Raw genomic sequence first — 24180 nt, 5'->3', positions numbered from 1 at the left:
TATATATATATATATATAATGGAGTGTTACTCAGCAATCAAAAAGAATGAAATCTTGCCATTTGCAACTACATGGATGGAACTGGAGGGTATTATGCTAAGCGAAATTAGAGAAAGACAAATATATGATTTCAATAATATGAGGACTTTAAGAGAAAAAACAGATGAACATAAGGGAAGGGACACAAAAATAATATAAAAACAGGGAGGGGGACAAAACAGAAGAGACTCATAAATATGGAGAACAAACTGAGGGTTACTGGAGGGGTTGTGGGAGGGGGGATGGGCTAAGTGGGTAAGGGACACTAAGGAATCTACTCCTGAAATCATTGTTGCACTATATGCTAACTAATTTGCATGTAAATTTTAAAAAAGAAAAAATAAATAAAAAAAAAAAAGAAATATCTCAGTAGCAGGGGGCGCCTGGGTGGCTCAGTCAGTTAAACGTCTGACTTTGGCTCAGGTCATGATCTCACAGTTTGTGGGTTCAAGCTCCGTGTTGGGCTCTGCACTGACAGCTCAGAGCCTGCAGCCTGCTTCAGATTCTGTGTCTCCCTGTCTCTCTGCCTCTCCTCTGCTCATGCTCTGTCTGTCTCTCTCTCTCTCAAAAAAAAAAAAAAATTAAAAAAAAAGAAACACCTCGGTAGATAGATGATAGATAGATAGATAGATAGATGATAGATATGTTGGGTGTGGTATAAGTATCAATGAAGAGTGGGAGAGGCTCGGCTCTCAAACACACCTAAATGTGTGGCAGCTACTTGACAATGTGGCCTCTCCTCAGATACAAGTGCAAGGCTCTTATTGTTAATGTTTATGACCCCCTGCTAATAAATAATAATAAGTGATATTTTACTGATAACACTGAACTTCCGAGTCTACATTTAATCTTTGCAAATTTGTAATTCCAGACCACAGGGCTAATGCCCATCCATGTGATAATTTGCTTTTCCTCTCTCTTTCTGTCTTGAGCCATCCTGAGGGCAGGGATCCAGGCTGGAGAATGTCTGGACTAGAATTATGTAGGAGATGTGTTTGGTTTCCTCAGAGTAGCTTTGGTTGAATTTGTGTGAGATTTCAATCTGATGAGGAAAAACGGGCTAGGATGCTGAAACTACTCATAGATTAGAATGAGGGAGGCCACAGGTGACCTCAAGTGTCCTCTCAAAATCTGTTCCTCTGTTGTCAGGAGCACAGTTAGGTACTGTTTGTGTATTCCCTTGGTTCAGGATAGGGATAGTGGCAATGGGATAATGCTATGCCAGCTAGATAGAAGAGTTACAAAAGGAGTTTAATACATGTATTGCCAGTGACATTGATGATCACGGAAGGTAAACCATAGACTTCATTCTTCCAGAAATGACTCAACACTGGTAGCACTTGATTGTTCTGGTCTTTTGTATTGTGGCAATCACAGAAGCACTAGCTTGTCAGCAACATCAACATCTTCAGTGTTCAACGAATGACCAATGACATGTTCAAAGGACCCTAAATGGTGCATCTCTGTAGACTGGGAACTCTGTGCCTTTGGTTTCTTTTATTTTTTCCCCTTATCTTTTTTCTTTCTTTCCTTTATTTCAGTTCCCTTTTCTGCTCTTTCTGCCTCCTGTCTTTCCCCCTCCTTCCTTCTTTCTTTTCTTTTTCTTCCTCCCTTCTTCCCTCTCTTCCCCCTCCTTCTCTTCCTCTCTTTGAAAATTATACACTACTCCACAATAGCCTTCAAGGTGCATGACAGGAAATGTCCAGTGGGTTATGTTTGGGCTCAATTTTGCTGTATTATCACAGGGATTGAAGAGAAAAGTTTTAAACACGAGGCATTCAAAGACACTTAAAATCTAATAAATAGGTGCAAGCCCTCAGAACCCTGGCTAATAGTTTTGAGACATTGATTTTATGCAATATCTTGGGAACCATAGACAACCTGCTGGCTGCCACAGGCCTGTGCTGTGTGCAGATAGCCAGCTAGGACTTCTTGAGCAGCTCTTTTGGGAAATCCCCACATTTACAGGAGAAAATATAGCTTTCATTTTTTCCTTTATAGATAATCAGAAAAGGGATTCAGAGCATTCAGTGTCTTTGCCTTTCCTCATTGTCTCTTTGTTGCTATTTTTCTCTTTTTTGTTTTTCTTTTAATCTACTTGCTTTACTTTCTCAAAACATCTGTATTTTTTGCTCGGGTCAGTTTACCCTGTGTTTTCCAAACTGTCTTTTCGCTGGCTGGGTTATTTTTGTCTCAGACTTCTTACGTTCTTCTGTTGCTCTACCCCCACCAAATCTCAGTCTGAACTTGCCCTTTTACCTCCTGATGTCTTTGCTGCTTTGCTTTTCCTTGTCTTTACAGGGCCCGAAAAGGCTATGAGTGCGACATAATGATGGATTTTGCTGCCAATTTAAATGACCTTAGCCCTTCTACCTTTTGCCTCCTCTTTTGCCTCCCTTTTTCATCTTTGGAAGGAGGAAGTGTATTAGTTGCAATTGTGCATAACACATACATTTAGTGGCTTGAAACAACCCGCATTACCTCACAGCTTCTGTGGGTCAGAAGTCTGAGCATGGCTTTATTGGGACCTCTGTGTTAGCTGGGGCTATAATCTCATCTCAAGGTTTGACTAGGAAAGGGTGCTCTTTCAAGCTGTCCTGGTTACTGGCAGGACTTAGTTACTTTTAGTCTTCTGGACTAGGGGACTGAGTTTCTTACTGGCTCTTGGCCAGAGGCCCCCTCAGTTCCTTGCCACATGGGCCTCTTCAACATGACTCTCTGCTTTATCAGAGCCAGCAAGGAAGAGTCTCCTCTCCTAGCAAGGCTATGTAACATAATCACTGAAGTGATATCCTGTCACCATATGCTATGGGTAGGAAGCAAGTCACAGGGTTCCTCCACACTCAGGGGGAGGGTATTCTATAAATGCATGGACACGAGGAGACGGCGATAAACAGTGGCCATATTAGAGTCTGTCTGTACAGAGAGGAGTGCTTTTGAGGGAAAATACTTTGAGCTCCTTAGGAAGAGACTATAAAGTCTATATGCATACATCTGCCGTGCCTGATTGTTGGTTTGTAGAGATTATGGCTAACAACAAAGTAATAATGTTTCTCTTTGTCTCTCTCCATGTCCTATGGACTAGTTTCATAGGATTTGTTTTCCTTATCTGCCTTTAGAAATCTCATCAGCCTCTCTGGATGAGAAAGTCAGCAGGAAAAGACTGCTGTTGTTGATCTTGGTTTTAACTGGACCGACTCAGCCCTGTGGGCAGGGAAAAAGGAAAGGTCTTTGCAAATGCTCTCTAGGTCTTTGTTAGAAATCCCTCCAACCTGAAGGAGCCAGGTGTGGGGCAGGCGCGATAATTACTACAAGCAATAAGCCAGGCTTATTTACAGCTGAGGCATTTAATTAGGTACAATTTATTACTTTAAAAAATTGTCTGCAAGCTTCATAGTAGTATCTGCCCAGATCTTTGATTCCAGCTCTTCAGTTTTGGAGTTGGGAGGCGGGGTGGAGCAGAAAGGGTGGCAGCACCTTTGGCTTGACTCACATCACAGTTGGTAAATTGTCTGCGCTAAGACAGGGATAATCCTACCTGCCCCCACCCCCCACAACACGTACACAATAGGGTATCGTTTACACAATCATTCGAATACAAAAGTTCTTCACTCTGAGGGCGAATGATCTTTATTATATATGCTATATTTTAGGTATTAATAATGACTAATGTCTCTGACTTTTCAGTATTTTAAAAATAATAACGTATACGAATTTGAATTGAGGAATGAGGCAAATCTGATCCTTCAGCGTTTTCTTGGGGGTAAGAGACTTAAGAAGAGTGGAGGCGGGTGGGCACGATGAGGAGAAAGCTCTGTGCCCGAACCCCGAGTCTCCAGCAGCCGCAGGTTGGGCAGCTCCAGCGAGACCCGACTTCTCTCGAGGGGCGGGGGAGGCGCTGAAGGGGAGCCGAGTAGTTAGGGGGGCGCTAAGCGGGCTCGAAGTCGGGGCTCCACACCCCGGGAGGGGCGCTAGGACCCAGGCACCCGCCGGCCTCGGGACGTGCCTGGGGAGTGAAAGCTCTAAGAGGCTCAGGCTCGGGGCCAGAGTCCCTCGGAACGCCCGGACCCTTCCCGTGGGCGCGAGGCGCGGGGTGCGGCGTGCGGCAGCCGCGTGCCCGCCGCTCGCATGGAGCAGACGCGCTGCCCGCCGAGCGCCGGCCAGGTGAGCCCCCCTGCGCGGGGTCCGCACGTCCCGCGGGCACAGCGCCCTGCGTCGTCCGAGACCGCCTCGTCCCCACCCCCCGCGCCGCGGGCGCGGGGGCCGGGCGGCGAGCGGGTTGTGCGCGCACAGTGCGCGGGCACCAGGCCAGAGCTGCCTCCCGAAGCCCCTCTCGGACACCCTCGCGGCTGAGGAGGGGTGTTTCTTCTTCCCCTCGGTCACTGCGTGTCGTGGTGCCCCAGTGTCTTCTTGCTTCCCAGGAGGGGAGCACCTGGAGCGTCCGGTGTAGCCGCCCGGCTCATAATTCCGAGGGCTAACCGTCGCCCACCAGCAGCAGCCGGCCCTGCGGGGATGGCGCTGCACAGCCGCCGCGCCTCTTTCCCTGGGGTTAGCCCGAGTCAGGGCTACGGACGCCGGGCGGGGGCCACGGGTTCCCGCTGCACCCCGAGCTGCCCACGCTTCTCTGCGCCGCCGCGGCGTCCCTGCTTTCCTGCTGTAGCTGCTCCCCTGCCCGGGCAGCGAACCGGCGCCAGCCCCAGACTGAGGGCGGCGGGGGGAGGGGGGGGGGCAAGAGGAGGCGTCCAGGTGCGGGAAGCCTCCGCGCCTTCGCTCGGGGTTCCGGACTCCTTGATCCCGGAGACCGGCTCCCACCCGCGTGCGCAGCTCCCCGGACAGCGCTCGCCAGGCACACAGACCGAGTGTGAGGTTTAAACCACCCGCCTCTGGTGGGGGAGATGGAACGTGGGTGCAAAGGAGGCTCTCACGCCGTAGGGCATAGGAAAGCGCGGGTGAGGACAGCCTGCAGGTCAGGGAGGAGCGTTTCGTCCAAGGGGGAAGCTGCATCCGCAAGCTGCCATTCTGAACTTGTGGGCGTTCTGCTGGGCGCCCGAGCGTCACCCGAGTGCACTTAGTTACCAGAATCAAGTAGACACGGGTCCCCGGACTGTTGCGGAAGATGAGGCTTGGCTAGTGGTCTAAAATCTGCAACGGGCTCTCCTGAACCCTCAAGACTAGCCGTGCCCATCCATTCTGCTTCCGGCTCAATCTGACACCAGTTTGCAGTCTCCAAGTTACCAACTCCAGGGGGAAAAATAAAAGGTCGCTGAATAGTTGCTATAGGCGAGTGGCAGGCGGCGAGTTGCTAGGACTGCACGACCACTGCAGTTCAGTGGTGGGCATCTGCCTCCGAAACTTTTGCCAGCTGCCACTTTACGGCACTGGGGCGGTGTGTGTGTGTGCGGGGGGAGGGGTGGCGTGCTGCCTATTCTGTCGGTAACAGACACGTGTGTCAGAACCTGAAGTTAAACACCTAGTACTCACCTAGAAGAGAAGCTTCTCCAAGCTGTGTTGGGAGACAATCAACAAAAACATTTACATAGGGCCGGTGGGGGTAGGTGAAGTGCAGAGGACCTTCCCTCTAGGATTTTATAATCTGCCTGCTGGCATTGCCAGTTCTGGTTGACTGCCCCTCTGACCTCGAATGAGCTATTTTAACTTTGCTTGGTTTTCCAAGAAGCAAAAACGGAAGAATGATAGTCTGCAGCAGCAGAAAGAGAATTCATTGGGAAGCCAGTCCTTGGGTTCTAGCCCTAGCTGTACCACTGACCAGCTGTGACACTTTTGGGCGGGCCACACAAAATCTGGGCCTCTGTTACTGCAAAACACTGAAAAAGAACCTTCAATCCTGGGGTCCACTGAAGTCAAAATTTGTCAAGCTTAGCCTAGATTTTTGCCTTCTTCATTATACTTGGTTCCACAGAGACTGCATGGATTGAAAGGATACTGGATCAGAACGGTGGGTGAATTGAATTTTAATTCCAGTCTGTTTATAGAGCCACACAAATCTTTCAGGCTTAAGGTCTGTGGAAATAAGCGTGGTTGGTCGAGTTAATACTTAGAGTGCACTGCGAAGGACCTCAAATAGAGAGTCCTGTTGAAGTTAGTGTGTGGTTACATAAAAGGTTCTTTCTGTGCATTTGAAAGATCCTTGCCACAAGCAGGGTGTTACAGAAATGAGTAGAGGAGAAGCCCCAAGTTGATCCTGCGGTAGAAGAGGGTGAGTGTGCTGTATAGCTAGTGGAGGTACTTCAGGTTTTCTCTGATAAACACTTTATTTATGAATGACTCCATTATTATGAACTCCAGAAAAGCAGTTTATCGGTTGGGTAATGAAGTAATGAAATTGTCTTTAGAAGCCACATTAAGTATTGGAATACCTAACGTTACTAGAGTTTATTGGGATAAGCCCTGCTTTCAAAAGCATTGCCTTTTTATTTAATTTCAGCAAGGGAAATAAGCAGAATGATTTATTATGTTTTCTTACTAGATAATTTTTTAAGAGAGAAAAAAGCAGAAGTAAATACAACACAGGCTGCAAGAAACCTTGTTTCTTCAGTTTCCAGAGATGAGTATCATCATCATCACCATTACCATAATGGTGAATATCTATTAAGCACTTGTGTGCCAAGCATTGTTCTGAGCACCTTATGTACACAGTATAAGGTCATCCTACCAACACCTTCTGGAGGAAGTGCTATTATTTCTTTCAGTTCATAGGTGTGAGAACTAAACTTCTTGCCTGACATTACACAGCTGGTAGGTAGAGTTGGACCACCTACTTGGGTTTATTTGCAATGATTCAATCAAAATGCAACAGAGAGAAGGTTGGGAAGGCAAAAAGTGGCTACTAAATAAATGTCAGGCACTTTATACACCTCAGTGCATGGAAATTAATAAATCTTTTATGAGTGCTAATTTATTTAAAAAAATTTTTTTTAACATTTATTAATTTTTGAAAGACAGACACAGAGTGTGAGCAGGGGAGGGGCGGAGAGAGGGGAAGACACAGAATCTGAAGCAGGCTCCAGGCTCTGAGCTATCAGCACAGAGCCTGATGTGGGGCTCAAACCCACCAGCCAGGAGATCATGACCTGAGCCGAAGTCAGATGATTAACTGACTGAGCCACGCAGGTGTCCCAATTTAGTTTTCTTTTTCTGCTTTTTATCAATATGCTTCTATAATATGACTTGGGTGTCTTGGATGCACTTCATGTGGACAAAAAGGTTGAACTCTTTTTTAACTATGTAGATCTGAGTGCAGATGGATGAACCATAATTTATTTTACCAATTCCCTTTGGGCACCTGGATTATTTCAAAATTTTCACAATCACATACAGTCGCTAGAATAGTGTATCTTCTCATTTATATATTTCTGCACATCTGTTCAGATATTTCTGGTGGATCAATTCCTAGGAAGTGGGGAATTGCTATGCAAAAGAACATGGTTACCATTTGATATGTACTTTTTAATAGATATTGCCAACTTGCCTTCACAAAAAGAAATATAATTTCTGGTTTGCAGTCCATTTCTTCCACTAACATGTTTCTGGGCTTTTGGCGAATCACTGAATCTGAATGGGTCTCAGACATATCATTTGTAAACTAGAGGTGGTAAAACTTACTGGTTTTAAGGTTGCTTCTGCAAATACGTACAATTAGAGGTTGAAGAAATGCAATTGTTCATATGTGAGCATTTTTACCTACAAAACCAGAAATTCAATATGGTTTCACCTAGTGGCACATGAAGTCCTGAAATATGTTTCTGGTAGTCCCATCTTTTCTGGGGCAGATGTGTATGCGAGGGGAGGCTAGGCTATGCTGCAGTCACAAGTTAACCCTGAAACTTCCGTGGCTTAAAAAAAAAAAAAAGTTTATTTCTTATATTATATATCCAAAGCAGGTTAGCAGAGTACCCTGCTCCACACAGTCACTGAGGGAGCCAGGCTGACAGAAGCTCTGCCATCTTGTAATTGCAGTATCTAGAACATGAAGGCCCTGCTGTCCTAGGGCAGTCGAGAAGGAGGAAGGACTGTGAGTGGTTAACACCTGCCCTTAAATGCCTCAGCCTAGGAATGAAGCATATCTCTTTTATTTATGGTCTTTTGGTCACAAGTAGTTACAAGGACCTCACCCCAACGCAGGGAGGCTAGAAAAAGTTGTTCTCTGATGTCCAGAAAGAGGAAATGATGTGGTAAATGCATAGCATTGTGCATTAGTTTGCTGGGGCTTTCACGACAAAGTATCACAGCCTGGTGGCTTATACAACAGGAGTTTATTTTCTCACAGTTCTGGAGGCCAGAGGTCCTAGATCAAGATGTCAGCAGAATTCATTTCTTCTGAGGGCCTCTCTTTTTGGTTTGTAAATGGCTAGTGTAGAGAAGGAAATGTAATTTTCCCTCTATCCTTCTAGGTTCCTGGCTAAGGCCCTGCCCCCCAAAATAAAAAACAGATCAACAGCAGAAAAACAAATTTTTATTTATTTATTTAAAAAAATCTTTTTTCAATGTTTATTTTTGAGAAAGAGAGAGAGCATGAGCAGGGGAGGGGCAGAGAGAGAGGGAGACACAGAATCACAGATTCTGAAGCAGGCTCCAGGCTTCAAGCTGTCAGCAGAGAGACTGACGCGGGGGGCTCGAACTCACAAACCGTGAGATCATGACCTGAGCTGAAGTCAGATGCTCAACCAACTGAGCCACTCAGGCGCCCCAGAAAAACAAGTTTTAATTGGGTACATATACTTATGCACATCCAGGAGCCCCACAGAGCTATGAGACTCAAAAGGCAAGCAACTTGATTGCAGTTTATATATCATCCTGAGCTAAGGAAGGGGAAAGGGGTTTGGGATTTCTAAGGGGAAAAGGCAGTTCTTGGGAAGGTGTGAAGAGCGAATGTTTGGTAAACAAAGGTTGCCCTGCCCTAGAGATAAGTCTTTCAGGGGAAAAGTTATCTCTGGTAATAGCTCTCTTCCTGGTACAAGATCCCTTTCTAATGTAAATTTCCCTTACAAAAGGCTAACTTCTACTCTGTTTTCAGAGCTTCTTTTGTGTCTGCAGTTCCTTAAATGATAATCAGCTCAAAATAATCCTTATGCTAAAGAGGCGTATTTTGGGGTAGCACATCCTGCTCCCCTTCACCATCTTTTCCCTGCATCTTCACGTGATCTCCTCTCTGTGTCTTTGTCCCTAACCTCTTTTTATCAAGGCCTCAGTCATTCTGGACTGGGATCCACCCTAATGACCTCATTTAATGTTAATGACCTCTTTAAAGGCCCAATCCAAATACAGTTACATTGTACAGTGGGGAGGGGGCTAGGAATTCAACCTAAGAATTTGGGGAGACATGATTCAGCCTATAATTCATTGTCTTAGTATGTGGCCCCTACTGAGGTATAGTCACCCTGTTTTTATTCAAGGAGGTCAGGGTGTTTCCGAAGCCACATCCCAGGGCCTTCTCTCCACATCTCATCCTCCCCTATTGACCAAGAAAAGTGTTGTGTTCTCATTTCCCTGGGTGTTATTTTCAAGTGGTCACTACTCGCATCAAGTCACCTTTTACAAATGGCACTGGGTCTAACATGAGACAGAGACTGTAGGTGAGACAGGATGAGCGTGAATCCTTGGGACGCCTGTGTGGCTCAGCCGGTTAAGTGTCTGACTTTGATTTCGGTTCAGATTGGGATCTCACGGTTCTGGGAACGAGCCCCGAGTCTGGCTCCACTCTGAGTCTGGAGCCTGCTTCAGATTCCCTCTGTCCTCTCTTTCTGCCCCTCCCCTGCTGGCAGCTACTTGCTCTCTCCCTCTCTCCTTCAACATAAATAAATAAACATAAAAAAAGAAAGTGTGACTCCTGAAGTTGGCTGAGTTCTAATCCCAGCTCTACCCCTCATCAGCAATATTTCCTCATCTGTAAAAGGGGAAGAACAGTACTTAACTCACAGGGCTAGTGTGCCAGTTAAATGAGATAATAAATATAGAGTGCCTGGCATATACTAGGGGGTCAGGATGATGCCCTTTATTATTTGCAACTTCAGAAGCTCCTGGAGCCATCGGGGCGCAGTGTACTGTGCCCCGGCCTGCACCCTAGGGGCACAGACCACCCAGAGGCTCCGCTGCTTGAGCTGCCAGGGCTTCCAGGCCCTGCTCGGAGGTGTGTACACCTTCGTGGAGAGTCATCGCATGACCATTTTATAACTCCAGGAGCTCCCACACATTTAAGTCTTAGGTTCACAGTTAGATCCGTGACCTGAAAAGGAACGCAAGAGACTATCCTCCTAAGTAGCCCTTAAAATCATTCTCTCCATTTCAGTTGAGGCAAGTAGGGTTGGCAGTTAAAGTAATATGTAAAGGCAGCACTTGAGTTTTTCTGAGACGTTCCCTTTCCCGTTCGAATGCCCCCAGAATCAGGGTGTTTTTCAGTCAATAGCAGCTGAGCGTTAGGCCTAGAAAGACAGCCGCCAACTTTCCTTCTGACAGCATCTTTCCCTTGGAAACATAAGAGAGTGTGGGTTGCTCTATACCTGGCATGGATGATTCTGTCTTGATTTTGGGAAACTCTAGATTCCTGTATCAGGAGTGGGAGAGCGTGGAGCTGTCATATAGCCTTGGGTCTCCAGTACTGGAGTAGTAAACAAGCCAGTAGGTAACCAGGGCAGTGGCTTTTCTGGGTCAAGGTGAGCCATGCACCTCATCCCTAGCAACCGTGTGCATCCCCCTTGTGGTGCGAGGAGGCCAACACTCTGCATCGTGGGTAGTTGCCAGCCTTCCTACGAGATAGCAGACACTGTGCACGCTGCATTTTCTATCCTGCTTGCTACTATAAAGCCAAGTAAAGGCAGTGTTGGATTAAAGCCAAGTCTCTTGATTACCAGTCTGAATCTGTGACCACCACTGCTGGGAGGTGGGAGGGGAAGGGGTGGCCCCTTGTAAATTGCTGTCGGCCAGGCAGTGGTTGTGATGTACTTGTCATCTTGTGGATGTATTTACTCAGTTTTAACTTCTGATATTTTCACCTTCTCAGTCGAGGTGGGTACATTGTTGATAATCCATGTGTTGAGCTTAATTGCTGATTGAGATGACTTCAAAAAGGTTATACTGTGATTCAGCACTGAAACCAAGAAATTATTGTTTACACAGTTACACAGAGAGTCAAGGAAATAGAGAACGGGGTATAAATTTGATATTGATAAAGCAAATATTTGTCTTTGGAGGATGACGCAATTTTAGTTTTGGTGTTCTTTTTTTTTTTTTTTTAAGTAGCAGCCAAAGGCCTTTAACAAAGAAAAGATACCCGCAAGTACATAAAGCTAGATTTATGTTTTGTTTTTGAGATATGTGCAGGAGGATTACATGTCAAGTAACTAAGCTGATGGCAGGAGAAATTGCCTAATCTGTCAGTGTAGATGAAAAAATTCGAAGCTGTGAGAGGTTAGTGGGATGAATTCTTGCAACTTATGGGACTGTCATTAGACCATTATGTCATAGTTTAATGGGCAGCATCTTTTTCTTGGTGATACATAAAGTGATGGTGTTTTGTATAATCAGTAGTGTCTTAGTTTGGTGAAATGTGGCAAAAGCAACCAGGAGGAGACTGGAACCTAGGTGCCTTGCCTGCACAAAGTGCACATCCCTGACCCAGGTGTTGTCTGACCCCACTGTCCAGATTGGTGAGATAGGTCACTTGCAGGACCCAGAGAATGCATGCCTCAAATGCGGGGAGCCTAGAGTGGGAAACTTAAGGAGGCCCCCAAGTGTGGGGTCAGAGCACCTCCTTAAATGTTGCAGCCTCCTGCTTTGCTTGCCTCACTATAGTCTCTGCCCTGGTTTTGATTTTTGAATGAGTTTCTCATTTTCCCTAGATGACTAAGAAAATTAAATGGAGATGTAAGTGGATGAAAATGTAGTCATCCAACACACATGGTCAGCTCGTATCCTCCATTGTAAGTATTATTCCTCCTGGGTGAGATCTACGGAAAACTAAGAAAACTACAGAAAACGAAGAAAGTGGTCGGGACATTGTGAGGAAAGGAACGTAATAAATGTATTACCACCTTGCGTGAATTCTTTACGGTTGAACGTATGTACAATTAGCCATGGCTGATTAAATAATACGAAAACAAATGATTTCTCTATGTTTTTAGGATCTGTTTTCTAGTTCCGTTTAGTATTTTTAAAAGAAAATTTAAAACCATCTTCCTTGCAATGGAATGGAATATAAAGAGGAAATTAAATTCCTCAGGTAGCTTTCATCAGATTCCCTCTGTTTTGAAATCAGCACAGGAGGTCCTCTTAGTAACCTCAGAGTGCTTTGGAAGGTTTAGGAGTTCTAAATTCTGTCCTGGCTGGTGATGGAATGATAGTCACAAGATTGAGATGCATAATGTTGACAAAGGGTATATGTACTGTAAGCATCTTTGTCACACAGCCCATTGGACATCATTTCTGCCTGAAGAGCATCATTCTACAATGCATGTTTTCATGTTTCAAAGAAGAACTTAGTTTTATCCTAGAATAGCATTTTTAGAGGGAGAGTGGCCACTGAAGTGTTTTCACCATCTGCGATCAGGCTTTTCTGTCTAAGGAAGGGCATTTCGTATCTTTTAATGTGGCTTGCACTGGAGTTCTCAATGTGCTGTCACTCGTTGTGGGAAAAAATTCTGCCAGAAAGGCTATACCTCACCCACTGGTCTCTGCAGCAGCAGACAAGATTCTATGGCTGCAGGGATTGCACAAGAGGAAAATAGCAGGAAGGCGGGAGAAGGTAGGGGAAGGAGTAGAGGGGGAAGGCTGCGTGGATAAAGAGTCAAGCGGTGTTTCCCAATCTAGTTGCATCACAGCGCACAGAGGACAACGGCGTTGTTGTCTGAGATAGTGGAGTCAGTGGACAAGACTTGGGATCTGGTCAAGGCCCTGCATGGGTGACCTGCGGGTTGAGAGAATCAATATCTTGGCGTGATGTAACAGTTTGGTCAGTCCCCTGGTGAGAAGCCCTGGTGGAGAGTGTAGCTGTCAGGTGGAGGGAGGGGAGGGGCTCAGAGACCACTCACTGCATAATGGGCCCATGCCTGCCTCACATACCTAGATGGCCTCTAACGCTGGCCTAAGTGTAGCTGGTCTTTCTGTTCCTTCCTTAAGCCCTATGTTTAGGGGCACATGCTTGGTCTGCAGGACTTTTCTCTGTCTCTGTCTATGCAAGATCTGGAGGTCAGTAAGAGCTGTGAGCGGCAGAGGAGTTTGAAGACAGTGAGGGTGGTCACTTCTTCCCTGTGACTTCTCATCTATGGAAGGAGTAGGTTTCCACTGGTCATGCAGGTAACTACTGAGCATCCAGCATGTGCCAAACAGACCCAGTTTTCCCTTGTTGGAGCTTACCTCCGGTGTGAGGAGATGGTAAAGAATGAAAAACAGAGAGAAAGAAGGTCATTTGGTGGTATGTGCTAGGGAGAAAGTAGAGAAAGATAGGGAGAAAGATAAAGCAGGCGGGTCAATAAGGACTCCCCAGGATGGGGGGGAATGTTTCCTAACTAGATAGGGTGGTCAGAGGAGGCCTCCCTGGGAAAGGGAACATTTGAGCCAAGGCCTGAAGGAAGTAGGGAGTGAGCCATATGGATAGTTGGGAAGCACATTCCAAGTAGGAAGAATAGCAGGTACAAAGGCCCGGAAAGAGCATGTCCATAAGTTAAACTTGCAGCGAGGAGACCAGTGTGGCAAGGAGGACACAAGCAAGGGGAGGACAGTAGACACTAAAGTCAGGGAGGTCATGGAGGCCAGACAGCTGAGGCCTTGTTGTCTGCTATAAAGACGTAGCGAGATGCAAGTGATGGAATCTGACTTCAGTTGTGGGCGGAACACCCCTGTTGGCTGTAGCATTGAGAGTAGCCTGAAGGGAGCCAGGATGAAGCAAGAGAATCTGCTAGGAGGTATCACAATAATCCAGGTGAGAGATGTGATGGCTTAGACCAATATGATATCAGTGAAGATGAATGATGGTCTGATTCTGGATTACTTTTTAAGTGGAATTAATAGGATTTGCAGACAGATGGGGCATGGCGTGAGAAAGACCCTAAGATAACTTTAGAATATCTCTCATATCTCTTTGCAGCACTAACATGGTATCAGTTTTCACCATCTGTTTTTGATCCTTGCCACCTGGCCCCTGTCCGTTTTTATTCTTAGGAATTCTTCATGATTGACTCTGGTGACCTGGGTTGATATCAGGAGTGATGATGGTCTGGCTTAGTTCTTGCCCTTTGGTTTTCCTGGAAGAGAACACCTTCAAGGGATATATAAGACCGGACGTTGACTGCAAGAGCTCTTCTCAATAAGCCAAGGTCAAAATAAAGGCTCACCTCCCCCCGAGAAGTGTTTCCTCATAACCCGATGTTAATTTCCCTAAAATAGCTTTAAAGGAGAAGGATGGATCATAGTTTGTGAGCTAAAAATTATTCCTCTGGTTAACTGAACCATAACCAGTGGAAAGATGAGAACCAATGGAATCATTGCTTGCAGAAATTTATCTAATAAATGAGATGGTAGAGAAAAAAAAAGAGAGACTCCCATAATCCATGGTTTTGGTGCCAGTGCCAAATAAGGCATAGTCAAAAGCCAAGATAAAGCAATTCTTTAACTAATATAGGATCTGTCACACAATTGGGGTGTGGGGGTGTGACCAAGATGCTGCTGCAATCTTCCTCCTCCTAGTTGACCCTCAAAATGTCTCTCTGGGTTCAATGGTTGCTCTTGAGGGCCTAAAAGTTGTGTTCTCATCATCACTTTTGGTTTCACATACAAGCCAGCTATCTGACTTGTTGGCCACTGGTTGGTCAAGACCTTTTATAGATTTAAAACAACTGCTAGTCTCTCAGTACGCGTTCTAGAAAAGCCTCAATGGGCTAAAGATATAATAGGCCCAAGAATAATATGATTAGTAAGGAACGATGAGTGTATCATTGTCTGGTGCTTGATGCTCACGTGTGTTATTCTGCCCAGGCTGCCATAACAAAATATCACAGGCTAGGCGACTGAAACCCAGATATCTATCTACTCACAGTTCTGAAAGCTAGAAGCCCAAGATCAGGGTGCCTTCAGGGTTGGTTTCTGTGAGGCCCATTTTCATGGCTTGTGGATGGCTGCCTTCTCACTATGTCCTCACATGGTGTTTTCTCTGTGTGCTCACAGAGAGCTCGATGGTGATTTCCTCTTTGTATAAGGACGCCAGTCCTACAGGCTGTTATGGCCACGTTTAACCTTAATTACCTCTCTAAAGGCCCTATCTCCAAATACAGTCACATTGGAGGTTTAGGCTTCAACCTAAGAATCTTGGGGGACACACTTCAGTTCATAACCTCAGGCAGATGCTGCAAGTTTTTTTTTTTTTTAACTGTTGAGTTATTATTTATATACAATAAAATCTATACCTTAAAAGTTTTTTAATTTCAGTATGGTCAACATAGAGTATTATATTAGTTTTGGGTATACAATATAGTGATTCAACAATTCCATACATCACCCTGTGCTCATCACAAGTGCTCTCCTTAATCCCCATCACCTATTTTACTCATCCCCCCACTCCCCTCCCCTCTGGTAACCATCAGTTTCTTCTCTATAGTTAAGAGTCTGTTTCTTGGTTTGTATCTTTTTCTCTCTCATTTTTTGTCCTTTGCTCATTTGTTTCTTAAATTCCACATATGAGTGAAATCATATGGTATTTGTACTTCTCTGATTGAGTTATTTCACTTAGCATAATACTCTCTTGCTGCATCTTTGTCGTTGCAAATGGCAAGATTTCATTCTTTTTTATGGCCGAATAATATTCCATTATATATCTATATATCACATCTTCTTTACCCATTCATGAATTGATGGACCCTTGGGCTGCTTCCATAATTTGGCTATCATAAATAATGCTGCTATAAACACAGGGGTACATGTATCTCTTTGAATTAATGTTTTTGTATTCTTTGAGTAAATGCTTAGTAATGTAATTACTGGATCGTAGGGTAGTTCTATTTTTAACTTTTTGAGGAACCTCCATATAGTTTTACACAATAGCTGCACCAATTTGCATTCCCACTGACAGTGCAAGTGGGTTCCTTTTCTTTACATCTTTGCGATCACTCACTGTTTCTTGTTTTTGATTTTAGCCATTCTGACAGGTGTGAGATGATATCTCATTGTAGTTTTGATTTGCATTTCCCTGATGATGAGTGATGATGAGCATCTTTTCATGTGTCTGTTGGCTATCTGGATATCTTCTTTGGAGAAATGTCTGTTCATTTCTTCTGCCCATTTTTAATTGGATTATTTGTTTTTTGGGGTGTTGAGTTTTAGAACTTCTTTATATATTTTAGGTACTAACCTTTATCAAATATGTCATTTACAAATATCTTCACCCATTCAGTAGGTTGCCTTTTAGTTTTGTTGATTGTTTCCTTCACTGTAGAGAAGCTTTTTATTTTGAAGTAGTCCCAATAGTTTATTTTTGCTTTTATTTCTCTTGCCTCAGAAGACATATCTAGAAAAAAAGTTGCTACAGCCAATGTCAGAGAAATTACTGCCTGTACTCTCTTCTACAATTTTTGTGGTTTCAGGTCTCACATTTAGGTCTTTAATCCATTTTGAATTTATATTTGTGTATGGTGTAAGAAAGTGGTTCGGTTTCATTTTATGACATGTTGCTGTTCAGTTTTCCCAACACCATTTGTTGAAAAGATTGCCTCTTTCCCATTGCGTATTCTTGCCTCCTTTGTCAAAGTTGAATTGGCCATATAATTGTGGGTTTATTTCTTGGCTCTCTATTCTGTTCTATTGATCTATGTGTCTATTTTTGTGCCAGTACCTTACTGTTTTGATCACCACAACTTTTTAGTATAATTTGAAATCTGGAATTGGGATACTTCCAGCTTTATTTTTCTTTTTCAAGATTGCTTTGGCTATACAAGTTCTTTTGTGCAACTTTAAGATTGCTTGTTCTAGTTCTGTGAAAAATGCTGTTGGTATTTTGATAGGGATTGCATTAAATGGGTAGATTGCTTTGGGTAATATGGACATTTTAACAATATTTTTACAGTCCATGAGCATGAAATATTTTTCCATTTGTTTGTATCATCTTTAATTTCTTTTATTAGTGTTTTAGAGTTTTCAGAGGGCAGATTTTTTTTTCACCTTCTTGTTTAAATTTATCCCTAGGTATTTAAATATTTTTGGTACAATTATAAATGGTATTGTTTTCTTAATTTCTCTTTCTGCTGCTCCATTATTAGTGTAAAATATGCACCTTTAAAGTATGCCTTTTAGTGTGTTTTAACAAAGTATATAATCATATGATATATCCATGTATTTTATCACCCTGTCCCTTGTGCTCCTTCCCAGTTGATTCTCAGCCTCTACCACAGTCCCTAAGTAGCCACTAATCTTTTTATTTCAATAAACTAGATTTAGCTTTTTATTTAAAAAATTTTTTTTAAATCTTTAATTACAATTTTTCTTAATGTTTACTTTTGAGAGGGAATGAGACAGAGTGCGAACAGGGGAGGGGCAGAGAGAGAGGGAGACACAGAATCCAAAGCAGGCTTCAGGCTCTGAGCTGTCAGCACATAGCCCGACACGGGGCTTGAGCTTAAGAACCGTGAGATCATCACCTGAGCCGAAGTTGGATGCTTAATCTACTGAGCTGCCTAGGTGCCCCAAGGTTTAGCTTTTTTAGTTTTGTATCAGTGAAATCATATATTTACCCTTTTGTGTCTGTCTTCTTCCACCCAGTTTAATGATCCTGAGATTTCCCTGTTACTGTTTATATTAGTAGTTTGTCACATTTCATCACTGAGTAGTATTTATTCCATTTTATGTATGTGTCACTATGTATTTATTCACCTGCTAGTGAACATTGGCTTGTTTCCATTTTTTGGGGTGTTACTTAAAAAGCTGCTATGGACAAATTTTGGGGCATGTGTTTTCATTTCTCTTGGGTGAATGCCTAGAATGAAATTTCATGGTTGTATGGTATGCATATGTTTAATAAGAAATTGTCAGACTATTTTCCAAAAGTGATTGTGCTAATTTACATTTCCATCAGCAATGTATGAAAATTCCAATTGTTCAACATCCTTGTCAACACTTGATATAGCCTGTGTTTTGCATTTTAGCTATTACATTGTATAGGGATATCTCATTGTGGTATTATTTGCTTTTCACTGATTACTAATGTTGATGAGGTGTGTGTGTGTGTGTGTGTGTGTGTGTGTGTGTGTGTGTGTGTTTTCAAGTCATTCCAGTGTCTTATATTGTGAAGAGTCTATTACAGATTTTTGGCACAATTTTTAATTGAGTTGTTTTCTGATTATTGACTGTAAGACTTCTTCATATAGTCTGGATACGAGGCTTTGAATATATTATATTTTTCCCAGCATGTGGCTTGGCTTTTTATTTTCTTAAAGCTATCATTAAAGGAACAGACTCTTAAAAGTTTGATAAATTCCAATTTATCAATTTGTTTTCCTTCATGATTCATGTCTTTTATATTCTTTCTAAGAAATCTTTGCCTACCTAAGTTTATAAAGATTTTCCCCTAAGTTTACTTCTAGAAGTGTTTTTGTTTTAGCTCTTTAAATTCTGTGATTCATTTCAAGTTATCTTTGTGTTGGTGAAAGGTAAGCGCTGTGGGTTGTTTGTTGTGTTTTAGCATAGGGATGTCCAGTCTTTTCACCACAATTTGTTAACAACAACAACAAAAAAAAGCCTGTACTTTCTCCATTGAATTGTCTTGGCACTTTGATTGAAAATTAATTGACCCTAAAATTGTGAGTCTTTGTCTAGACACTATTCCATTGATCTGTCTATTCCTTTGTGTATGATGGAAGAATCTTACGTTTTACTTCTGTGTATACTTTCCCATCCTTTGTGCTATTTTTGGCATTGATTTTACCTCTACATATTTTGTAAATACCACAATATGTTGTTATTATTTTTGCTATGAAGTTAATTATCTTTTAAAAGCAATAAAGGGGCACTTGGGTGGCTGGGTCAGTTAAGCACCGACATCAGCTCAGGTCACGATCTGGCAGTTTGTGAGTTCAAGCCCCGCATCGAACAGTCAGTGCACTGTCAGTGCAGAACCTGCTTGGGATTCTCTGTCTCCCTCTCTCTCTGCCCCTGTCTCACTCTTTCTCTCTCTCTCTCTCTCTCAAAATAAATAAATAAGCTTAAATAAAAATAAGAATAAAGCCTCTTTATATATACCTTCCTGTTTACCATTTTAATGCTTTTCATTCATTTCCGCATAGTCACATTTCTAACTTGTATCATTTTCCTTCCACTTGAAGAATTTTCAGGGATACCTGGCTGGCACAGTTGGTAGAATCTGAGGCTCTTGATCTCAGGGTTGTGAGTTTGAGCCCCATGTTGGGCATGGAGACTTTTTTAAAAAAAGAGAGAAAGAAAAAAAAATTTTTAGAACTTTTCTGGTTATGAATGATTACTGTTGATGACTCCACTCAATTTTTGTTTGTCTGAAAAAGTCTTCATTTACCTTCCTTTTTTGAAAGATATTTTTCCTGCATATATGTTGACAGTTCATCTTAAAGATTTTTCTCCATTTAATCTGGCTTTCATAGTTTCTTATGAGAAAAGTCTGTCATTCTTACCTCCTGTCTGTACTTACTGTATCCTTTTTCTCTTTTAAGATTTTCTTTTTATCAGTGTTTTCAGAAATTATATTGTGTCTTGGTACGGTATGCCTTTGGCTTATCCTGCCTGAGATTTGCTGAATTTCTTAGATTTGTGAATCACTGAAGCTCTGTTAATTTTTCTTTAGTCTTCTCCTCCACTCTTTGCTTTAATTTGAATAGTTTTAATTAGCATGTTTTCCACTTTACCGATCTTTTATTTTTCAATGTTGAATATGCTCGTAGTTGTAACCAGTGACAATTTAATTTCAGAACTTGTCTTTTTCATTTCTAGAGACTCCATCTGATTCATTTTTTAAAAATCTTCCATTTCTCCTCTCACAGTGTCTATGTTTTCCATTCAATACTTGGTTAATAGTTATTGTTCTTATCTGCTAATTCTTATTTCTACTTACATTTATTAATATTTCACTGGATTTTTGGCCATATTTTTCTGCTTGTTGGCATACCTACTAATTTTGATTGTGTACTAGACATTTTGAATGGTGCATTGTTGTGTTTAGACTTTCTTTTCTTTAAAGAACATTGGATTTTGTTCTGGGAGACAATTAAGTTAATTTTGGTTCACTGTGATCCTTTCAAGGCTTATTTTCAAACTTTTTTCTTTAATGTTTATTTATTTATTTTTGAGAAAGAGTGAGAACACAACAGGGGAGGAGGTGCAGAGAGAGACACACAGACTATGAAACAGGCTCCAGGCTCTGAGCTGTCAGTGCAGAGCCCAATGTGGGGCTTGAACTGACAAACCACAAGATCATGACCTGAGTGGAAGATGGGCGTTGAAGCGACTGACTTCCAAAGGTAGGTCTAGAGTAGTCTTTTTGCTAAGTATTCTTTAACCTTACTATTAAGTCATGACTCACTGGCTCAATAAGAACTTTCCACTCTGGCTGGTGAACACTTGATGGCTCTTAGGTCTTCGTGAGCACTGTGAATTATTCAGCTTACAGCTTTCCAGTCACTTTCTTCCTGGTCTGTGGAATTTCACCCTATTCATGCGTGTCTTAGTATTTACTAAACTTTCAAGTGCTCCTCAGTGTGCCTTGTATATGGAGCTTCCTCTCTCTGAAGCTCTGCCCTATAAACTCTAGCCACATAAACCTTTCCAGACTCTGATTTCTGTCACTGCAAGTCAGCAAAATCTCTGGACTCTGCCTGGGATTTCTTCTCTACTCCAAGGTGTGGAATGTGCCTCCAGGGTGAAAGCTGAGGTAATATTTTATAACTCATCTGTTTCTCTTCTTTCAGGATTGACAGTTCTAAGTTATCTATTGTCCAAAGTTGGAAAATAGTTGTTTCATATATTTTAGCTGATTTTCTAGTTCTTAATGGGAAGAAGGTAAATTTTGGTCCAATTTTCTTCATCACGGCCAGAAATAAGTCCATACTACAAATACTTATTCATCATCCTATACAAAAAGTTGCCATCCCAAAATGATATTCACTTTGAAGATACAATCAGAGCTTTTTTTGTGTTCCTTTTTCTTCATTCTTCTTCCATAATTCAAAAAATAAACTATGGATTTTTCAAATAAATTTGAAGAATTGCACTGCATTGTTTACGTTTATTATTGCAGAACTATCTGTATTCCCTTACACGCACTCCAATTAGGACTCACACAACTTTTTGATATAGTATTTAATCTCTGAAATGGCTCTCAGACATTTCCCAGGGGAATTTTTAAGGCCCTCATAGCTGGAGTTCTAAAAATGGCCATTCAAGGCTTGCTTCTTATATTTTCCAAGAATGGAGATTACTTATAGATGTGGCATCTCTAACTCATTATTATATATGTTTTATACTCATTGTACATACAGGAGAAATAGAAGATGTTTAACATACAATTAATGTGGATATTTATACCATCTGAATTGTATTAGGCTTTGAATTTCTTACAGAACTTTCTGTAGTTTAATGCTTAACAAGCCTTATAAATGTATGGACTTTGTGGCTGGGATCCAGCTTTCACAAATGTGTAAGAGAAGGAAAATCTTAAATACTGGCTTGATTTCTTAATTTAACAACAAGAGACAATCCGTATACTACATTTCTCATAACATGTCACTTTAGTTTCTAAAGTCTAGGGATGTTTTTTTATTTTGTTTGTTTGTTTTTACCTTTTAAACCTGATGTTTATATTGGTGATTTTTTAAAATCCCCCATTAAAAAGGTTCTAAACCTAATCTTCTAGATCTCAGTGAGAAATGCAGTATATATTGCCTTAGCCATATATTTTTATAAAAGGGTTATGTAGGATTTTTATAACCTATAAAAGTTTGATGGCTCCATGCTCAGGAGAAAGCAAATGATTACTTAGCCATGCTAGGCGGGAGTTCAGGTTAATATAAACAGAAAGGAGATGTTGAGAGCTTTTATATCCAAAGGGTAAAAAAAGAGAAGCATCCGGTGATATATCATACATACAGAGATTTTATACAAAGATAAAACCTGTAAAATATAAGACTGTTACATAGTAAGCTTTCTCCCAACTGGTAGACATTATTATTATTATTATTATTTTATCATTCAACCGGTGTTCTGAAAATAATCTTATCTGCTTTGTGTACTTACAGTGGTTTGAATTCATACTGTCTTCCTTCTCTCACTCCCCAGGCCTCTGCTTCCTGGAACTTTATTTACTGTTTGTAAAAGTTAGGGGGATTTTTGTCATCCTAGGCTTGAACACCATATATTAAGAAAAGGAAAGTCACTGTACTGAAAATTATGTAGTTCTGGTATGTATGCATGTATGTATATATGTATTAAAAGTGTATTTGTTTATTTTGAGAGAGAGAATGAGTGCGCACGGGGGAGGAACAGAGAGAGAGGGAGAGAGAGAATCCCAGGCAGGCTCTGCACTGTCAGTGCAGAGCTGGGTGCCAGGTTTAATCCCACGAACTGTGAGATCATGACCTGAGCGGAAGCCAAGAGTCAGACGCTCCACTGACTGAGCCCCCCAGGCACCCCAGTCTGCTGGTGTGTACTTAAACATTCAGTTTACTTCTAGAAACAACCCCCACTCCCGTGTCTCAGGAAGGGTGAAGACTATTGAATACATGTCCTTAGAAGTCACTGGGTTGGAGGGACCTACTTGAGATCTACAGCCTTACAATTCTTAAACATTTGTGGATGATAGTGCTTTGCAACATTCTTTTGTGTAACGACATTCAGGTTTTAGCACAACTTATATTATGCTCAGAAGATAAAACACCACAGGTGAGGGGTTTTGGGTTGTTATTTTTGGTTTTCAATATCTTTATGTATAGCAGTGGTTTTCAAAATGTGACCTGGGACCAGTAGCATTAGCATCATTGGGGAACTAGTTAGAATCGTAAATTCTCAGGCTCTGCCATCTATATTTTAGATAATTATGATGTATGTTAAAGTTGAACAGCAGCTGGTGTGGAGAACCCCAGAAAGTCTCCTATATCTGACTTAATTTATTATACGCCACATCATATGAGGTATGAAGATGTAATCAGTCATGTCCCCAGCTACTGTTGCCTTGGAGATGTTTAATGGTGTAACACGGGAAGTGCCATGCTGCTAAGCAAATGTCAAACTCCAAGAAGGAAGAGATTTTCTGCCAAAAGCCTTCTAGAACACCTTCTTTCACAGTCCTAGCAGCCAAAGGGAGAGGATTAAGACATCAGAACCACAGAAGGTGCTAACGCAGGGCCCTCGGGCTGAGCTGCAGCCTTGAGGCACCTTTAGCTAGTTAAGAAGTAAAATCCCTAGGCTCAAAATCTGTTCTTGAAATGGAGTATCAAAAGACTGAAGTTAGCAATCTAGACATGAAGCAAGAAACTCCTATCCCTGTGTAGACCATGCCATAGGGAAGCCCAAGGAAGTCTGGACAAAGAGACCGTTTTCTTAGCCACACTGGGAAAGTGGGGCCATGCGCTTGTTTGTGTGGAGGACCTGGAGGCAGAGAAATCTGTCATCTTCATAAAAGTCCATGATTCATCCAACAAATATTGAACATCTGCTTGTTGCTGGATCTTAACCGCTAGAGATCCAGCAGTGAACACAGAAGAGGATCCAGGCCTCACGTCCCTCACATTCTGGCTGCGTCCTGAAGATGGCGAAATGTCAGTGCTGGTGTTGGGCGTGTACTTTCTGGTTTCTAGACTCAAGATTCTGGACCTCAGAGAGTGCAAATCCTGGTAAAGAATCCCTTTTATGAACAAGATTTATTTTTCCTGGTTGTGTTGCCCATTCTCATATGCACCTTGGTATCCAAGCTGGAAATTTTGGAATTGGTTTTGATATCACTGGCTCCCTGGCCCCTCATCCAGTCGGCTCCTCGTCCCAGGGATTCGTTCTCAGTACGGTCTCTGGAATTTCCCTTCTTTTCCATTCTTAGAAATTCCATCATCTCAATGTCTTAGTATTAGTCTGCTTAGGCTACCATAACAAAACACTGTAGACTGGGTGTTTTAAATAAAATTATTTTCTCAC

General features: G+C 42.3%; 1 protein-coding gene across 2 annotated transcripts in view; it reads left to right on the top strand.

Moving 5' to 3' along the window:
- The first annotated feature begins 4074 nt into the window (after window positions 1-4074).
- Window positions 4075-24180, top strand: part of PDE8B (phosphodiesterase 8B) — a 274179-nt gene continuing 254073 nt past the window's right edge. For both annotated transcript variants that reach the window (XM_053907256.1, XM_053907255.1), the window contains exon 1: window positions 4075-4203. In XM_053907256.1, the coding sequence (XP_053763231.1) occupies window positions 4168-4203 (36 nt within the window). In that variant the 5' untranslated portion in view covers window positions 4075-4167. The remainder of the gene's footprint in view (window positions 4204-24180) is intronic.

This window comes from Panthera pardus, unplaced genomic scaffold (assembly GCF_024362965.1).
Source record: "Panthera pardus isolate Hobbes unplaced genomic scaffold, ASM2436296v1 HiC_scaffold_2, whole genome shotgun sequence".
In the NCBI taxonomy this organism is placed as follows: domain Eukaryota; kingdom Metazoa; phylum Chordata; class Mammalia; order Carnivora; family Felidae; genus Panthera; species Panthera pardus.
This window is presented reverse-complemented; position numbering and strand designations above follow the sequence as displayed.